The 7,030-nt window shown below is 44.0% G+C and overlaps 1 protein-coding gene across 1 annotated transcript in view; it reads right to left on the reverse strand.

The window, feature by feature from the left end:
- The window catches only part of COL9A3 (collagen type IX alpha 3 chain), a 70,581-nt gene extending 66,531 nt beyond the window's left edge, over positions 1-4,050 (reverse strand). The window contains exons 1-2 of the mRNA XM_048820859.2: positions 3,518-4,050; positions 2,064-2,132 (exon numbers count right to left, since the gene is read on the reverse strand). Of these exons, the coding sequence (XP_048676816.1) occupies positions 2,064-2,132; positions 3,518-3,583 (135 nt within the window). The 5' untranslated portion in view covers positions 3,584-4,050. The remainder of the gene's footprint in view (positions 1-2,063; positions 2,133-3,517) is intronic.
- Positions 4,051-7,030: the final 2,980 nt, after the last annotated feature.

Raw genomic sequence — 7,030 nt, forward strand, 5'->3', positions numbered from 1 at the left:
ACTTTCTAATTATAATGACTTAAGCACTGGAACAGGTTACCTAGGGAATCTGGTTGTTTTTAAGAGCAGGTTGGAAACATATCTGTCAGGGATGGACTAGATCTACTGAATTCCTGCCTCAGCTTTGGGGGCCCGGAATAGATGACCTCCTGATGTTCCTTCCAGACCTATATTTCTATGATTCTATGGTATCTTTGGATTATTAAAATCAAAGGAGACTAACTTCTGTTTATGTGGGAAATTGTTTAGAGGGAACCCCCCTGTATTTGGAACGTAGGAATTGCCATACTGGATCAGACCAGTCATCCATCTAGCCCAGTATCAGGTCTCTGACAGCAGCCAGTAACACCTGCTTCAGAGGAAGATGAAAGAAACCCAGCGGAAAGCAGTAACAGAACAGCCTGCTTCCAGGAAAAGTTTCTGTCTGAACCCCATTAGTTAGATGATGGTCTATGAACTGAAGCAGCAGGTTTATACCTCTCCTAAAATTCTTGGTCTTCTTTTAATCCTTATTATCATCACTCTGGATTTTGTCGTTACCCATAGAAATATCCAATCCTTTTCTGAATCCTGCTAAGCTCTGGCATGCAATGATAACTTGTGGCAATTGGTTCTGCAGGCTAATTGCGTGGAAAAGAACTTCCTTTGCTATCTTTCATTTTAAATTGCCTTGTTCTTCTATTACAAAACTTTAGATAGAAGTTCTACCGACCTACCTTCTCTAAACCATTCATTATTAAAAACTAGGATAAGATTATTTAGGATAATGGTTTCCCTTAGTCTAGCGAACACTTGGAGGGAAATGGCTGCAAAACAATGAGGTTTTCACTGGGGCCAGCCTTGCAAAATGGTCATAAAAAATTATAATCATAGGCACAAAATCTACTTGTTCAACCGTAACAGGATGCGAAGGAATAAACCTTTTTTTTTAAGCTTTCTCATCCAAAATAAACAGACTTGCATGGGGGGAGGGGGGGGGGAATATAATTTTGAAAGGCTGCTTTTAAGGCCCCATGCTGACACTCTGACTCCAGTCGCAAAATTACACCATGAGTAGCTCAAGGAGTAAGATGCTAGTCAACATGAATGAAGGGATCAGAATCTGATCCTTAGTTTTTGAGATATTAATAGTTTCCTTGAGATCACCTGAAATGATTTTAATCCACTATGATAGATGTGGAAGACAAGACTGTCTTTATCCAGTGGGTATAAATTTCATTTCATTTCAGCTAAAATTTCAACTAAAAGAAATAGGACAAGATTTTTTCCTTCACTAAATTCTGCCGTAGCTGAGATGCTGACCCTGCAGTCTTGGGGAAGGGTTAATAATAAGGAATTAACCACCACAGAAGTATTCCCATAGATTTAATTTGCCTCTTGCTACAAACTAGGGACATTTAAATTCCAAGTGGAATCAATAGGCCAGATTCTGATCTCCATCAGAGTGGTGTAAATCCAGGGTAATTCCATTGAAGACAGTGTAGCTATAGTGGTGTCAAGCCAGCGTGAGTGAGATCACCATCCAGCATGATGTATTTAATTCAGCTTTCTAGGGCCTCTCCGGAGAGCCAGGTGCTTGACACGTTTTAAAACATAGAATTGTCTAACAGTATAAAATACACAGTATTGCGCTGAGCGTGCAATAAGAACACCCGGTACAGTAACTGCTGCGCTAAACCCACCACTGTCCTCCACCCTTTAACCTGCATCCTATGCAGATACCAGAGAGAAAGCGTTGCAGAATGCCCAGAAGATTAACAAATCCTTGTTGTACACACCAGCTTTGTCATAAACTCCCACTTGGCACTGAGGGCTTGATCCTGCAAGGCACTGAGCAACTCCTAGGCACGCAGCACCTCCAGACATAACTCAGCCTCTGCAGTTTCCTTGCCTACGGCACATGGGCTGTTCATTTGGTCCCTCTGAAGTGCTGCGCAAATGCCTGGAGCTTCTCTCTGGACAATAGGAGGACTAGAAGAATTCCTCTCTGAAATGTACCCTCCCCTTGCTCCACCCCATCTCCCTCCCCCAGCTCAGCCTGCCGCCTGCTGCTCAGCACTCACATCTATGCCTTCCTTGCCAGGTGGTCCAGGGAGTCCTCGTGGTCCAGGAGGGCCTCGTGGTCCTGCTCTCTGGGAGGGATGGGGAGAGAGAACGGAAGAAAAAACACACACAGTAGGTCACAGATCACAGCACGACTCCAGCTCCCCCTTGCTCTGCCACTTCTCTGTCCATGACAGGCTTAGAGGGAGCAAGGATCTTTCCAGGCTTATTTGCTAAGAATCTGAGCACATCCTTGGTGCTTACGTGAGACCCAATCCATCCCCGTTCAGAAGGGGCGGTTGATTGAATGGGAAGCTTACAGTGAATCATATCTGCCCATGCTTCACGAGTGGCTCTGAAACTGTTCCTAGTCACTTAGTTTAGAAACAGGCACAATCCCTCGGGGGAGCGAATTGAGTCATTTTAACAGGAGTTGGTCCCCCCCCCAACTCATCTTTCAGAGTAGACACAGAGAAAAGGAAAAGCTAAATTAGAGTAATCTGTGCATGCGGTTGCTATTAAAAGTGACATTCACATTCCGTATACTACCAGTCGGCAGAAGAGATGGAGGTACATAATGTCTTCAGGGGAAAGTATGAAGGAAGGCACAGCTAAAGGGATGAGACTTGAGTAATTGCCCATCTGAGCTAGACAGTGTGTGGAGGTTTAGCTCTTAGGGGTGTGGGAGAAGTGGGGATCCTATAAAGGTCTGCTTTGTGGAAAGAGCTCCAGAGAGTACCTGCAATGCAGCTTCAGGGAACAAAGGTTTCATTGTGGAACTAGTTCTGCTCACAGCAGTTGAGGGTCAGCTCAGAATTCCTGAGCCAAGCTGCAAAAATTCCTTCATTAATGCAATGAAAAATCCTCCCCCAGAGAATTTTCCTGAGCAATACACATTGGAAAGTTAACACCACTACAGGGACATTTGCCACGAATACATGTAGCTTCACCTGAATGAATAAGGATTAAATGTGTTTGTTCCTAAACATGTCTCAAAAACAGATCAACTGGCGGGGGGAGGAGGAGGAAGAAAAACCCTGAATGGGATGAAGAGGTGGAGCACTGGGGATTTTTATTTAGTGGGCAACTTTGTCCTTTCTAGTAAAACAAAAATATTTTTTCCCAAATCACCGTTTTCTTCTCCTTTTCCTGAGGCTTTTCCAGCATGGCTATAAACCAAACTATTAGGACAATTCTTTTACACAAAAGTTGGAGTGGCAATTTCCATAATCACAGGACATGAACTAAACCCCTAACAGTAAACACTTCTGCTCTCACCACTAGGCACCTAGCAAGGAATATACTCTCTCAGTTTTAGACATTAAACTTTCAATTTTAAATGAACAGCAATAATCTGGCCTGCTGTCATATGGTGCACATTTAATCCTGCTGCTTTGAGACCCTCTGATCTTTATGTATTTTTTCCATCAGTAGCTGGGATTTTTGGCCATTACAAGTAAAGGCACATTCTTACCTGAGCTGAGGATGTGGCTACTAGTTGAAAAAGAAAGAGCAGCCCAAGAGCTGAGAATCCAGCCATGGTCTCCACGCTCTGCCTCTCTTCAGCTCTTTAGTGAAACTAGTCCTTCTCTTCTCCTGGTTCCAATGGATCTCTCCTTCACCGCTCAGATCTCAGCTCCCAAATGAGCCCCTCCGTCTCCAGATAAACCTGAGTCTCCAGCTGGAGGGGGCAGAGCTCAGAAGCACAGACAGGCGAGAGGGGCTGAGCTCAGAGAGAGACCAGGTTTCAGGGGGGGAAGGTGGGGAAAGGAGGAGGGGGGCCAAACTGCAGAGTGGCACATTCAGTTATGAAAGGAGGCACACATTCACCACACCGACAGACAGCTCAAGCCAACAGCAAACAGGGAGGGAACCTTTTTAAGAGAGGAAAGGCTGGACTTGCCTTAGCTAAATTGTCACTCAGACAGATAACCCTAAAGAGACAAAATTAAAATCCACCATCCCAAGACACAGACGTTACTTTGGTCTCATCTAGGCCAGTGAAAAGTAGTTCACAATTCACTACCAACTTAGTACTTGATGGATGGAAGGTAACAAAAATGAAGACTTAATGTTTGTGGATTTTTATTTCTGTGGAATAAATGCAGAGATCCCTATAAAGGCACGAGGTCAGTGCAGAGAATAGGGCTAGTATCTTTGCTTCATGAAATGCTTTATCAGCTCCAGATTTGTGTTCACCACCTGTGCTTTTTCTTGGATACTCAAGAGCATCTGGTTGATTTTTGTGTGCGCGTGCACTGTATGTGACATTGAAGAGAGCCGGCATAGTGACGAGAAGAGCAAAGAAGAGGAATGTAGGAGAAACCCTGAGAAAGCCACAGAAAGCTGAAAAGATTAAAATAAAACTTGCCTTTGAAATATTTTTACTACAGGCATGTGACACTGAGAAGATGACAACAATCCAAAAGTAGGTTATCTGAGATGTGAAAACATTAGCAAGGCTTACAATCGGCTCCATGTTTCCCTTTACGTATTAATTCAAGATGATTTCATCCAAAGAAGGGGACAGTCTGTGAAAGTCGGGAAGTAGAGATGCACTGGGGAAAGACACTCATTGCGATCGAGGGGTCAGAGTTGCTTATTATGATGCAACTGCACTCTAGCTCTTTCCCCTTTTGGAATGAGAAGGGTGTGTGTGTTCCTGGTGCAGAATGCAAGAGCCTGCCCACCTCTCCTTATTTCATCTGCCTACCAGAAAGTTGGTAGAAAGCACAGAGGAGGGAGCTGGGGACCTAGAGGTGGGGAATGCAAACTTCTTCAAAAGCCGCGATCGTGCAGATCTCAGAAAGTGGATTCATGGCTTTTCTCTCCACCCCTGCCCCCCACAAGAATGCACTAGTCTCCTAGCATGACTACTTGCTCTGTTACCCCAGAAAAGAAAGATACAAACATACAGTGACATTTGGCTCTAGTGCGGATGGTGGGGGGGGGGGGGGAAATCTGTGCTTATTATTACAAATAGAGATGGTATCCCCCCCAACCCAACAAACTATAGCAAAAATGTTGTTTTCATTGTTCCATCAAATCATAATCTCCATTCGGGAAATGAATAGGCAGCAAGGGGCTGTGCTCCCAGTGCAATACACTGATTAGGTAAGCTGCCACGCTATACACCTGCTTCAGCATTTATTTAAGGTGTGGTTCATACACACCTTGCCATAAGCTCATCTGGAGTTGTCAAGAGGCCACCTGGATGGTCACCTCTGTTGCACAGCTCCAAGGACTCTAACCTCTCCCCTTGCTCCATGGTGCTTGTGGGGGGATAGTGCTTAAGGTACAACTATGGGCTGAATGACCTTGTAGCTATGGAGGGAACCCACAGGGAGTTAATACACCTCCAAGCTTATACGAGCACCGATGCTGAGCCACCTCCATAAGCAATTTATTCCAGGGCTTCACTAACTTGACAGGAAGTTTTTCCTAATGTCCAACCTAAACTGCCATTGCTGCAACTGAAGCCCATTGCTTCGTGTCCCAGCCCATGAAGTTAGAGAACATTTACCTCCCTCTTCCTTGTAACCTTTTATGTGCTTGAAAACATATGTCCCCCCTCAGTCTTCTCTTCTCCAGACTAAACAAACCATTTTTTCATCCTTCCTTCATAGGAAGTTTTCTAGACCTTTCATAATTTTTGTTGCTCTTCTCTGGACTTCCACCAATTTGTCCACATCTTTCCTGAAATGTGGCACCCAGAATTGGACACAATACTCCAGTTGAGGTCCAATCAGCATGGGGTAAAGCGGAAGAATTACTTCTCATGTCTTGCTTACAATACTCCTGCTAATATATCCCAGAATGTCCTTTTTGCAGCAGTGTTACACTATTCACTTGTGTTTAGCGTGTGACAGTTCGCCATTCCCGACCACTGGGAGCTGCGGGTGGGCGTGCTTGCGGATGGTCAATGTAAACAAACTGTCTCACAGCCCACCAGTGGATTACCCTGATGGGCTGCAGCTTGCCCACCACCGATCATTGATGAAGATATTGAACAGAACCAGAACTGATTTCTGCTTTTAAAATGGTTTCTGTGTGTAAAATATATATTCTATTATGCCCATTCCTGTAATAGCTGATGCTAATTACCTTAAAAGTCAATTGACAGGAATGGTACCTTATAATAATCTAGAGCGACAGCCATAGAAAGTGGCATTTATCTAGGTATGGCTTCAGTTTCCACTATCATAAGTGAGCACCTTCCAAACACAAACATTTATCTTCACAACAACCCAGGATGGAGGAAAGCATTATCCCCATTTTACAGGTGTGGAACGGAGGCACACAGAGAAAAGCAACCTGCCCCAAAAGCCTGTGATAGTCTGGGAAATGAAGCCAGGTCTTCCTGAACCAGAAGACAATCCTTCCTTTTCCCTTCCCATGGAGCAGTAAAGATTATTATGCAGCATCAGTCAGCATCTGCATAAAAATTTTGTATACATTAATTACACACACTTATTTTGCAAGTTAAATTTACCATGCCACAAGTGAGAAGTAAAGAGATAATATTCCTGTCTTCATGGCAACTAGGAAAAAGAAATACTAATTTCAAGTCCATTAGAAAGAACACTTATAGAAGACAGGCATAGGTGCCAGGCTTCCTATCCTCTAGACAGTTGCTTCTGGAGGGTTCCTAGTTATGCACAGTTATGTTAGAGAGGACTGCTGATGCAGAAGTTGTATGCTTGGGAGAGCTGAATGAGAAAGAGAGGGGTAAAGTTTGTGTGTGTTTATAAGGAAAGGAACCATGAAAAGGAATGAATTAGGACAGATCTCACTGGATCAGCGAGACCAGAACCAAGTTTAAAATGCAGTAGATTACCCATAAAGAAGCTGCAGATCCCTCCCCATCAAGACTTTTTCAGATGTGCAACAGCCTGCAAGTTCCTCAAAACAGCCTCACAAGTGAGAACTTGGTAAAACACTCTTCTTCCTCCTCCTCTACATGTGAAAAACTAACACCCACAACTGG

The sequence above is a fragment of the Caretta caretta genome, chromosome 13, assembly GCF_965140235.1.
Source record: "Caretta caretta isolate rCarCar2 chromosome 13, rCarCar1.hap1, whole genome shotgun sequence".
Taxonomy (NCBI): Eukaryota; Metazoa; Chordata; order Testudines; family Cheloniidae; genus Caretta; species Caretta caretta.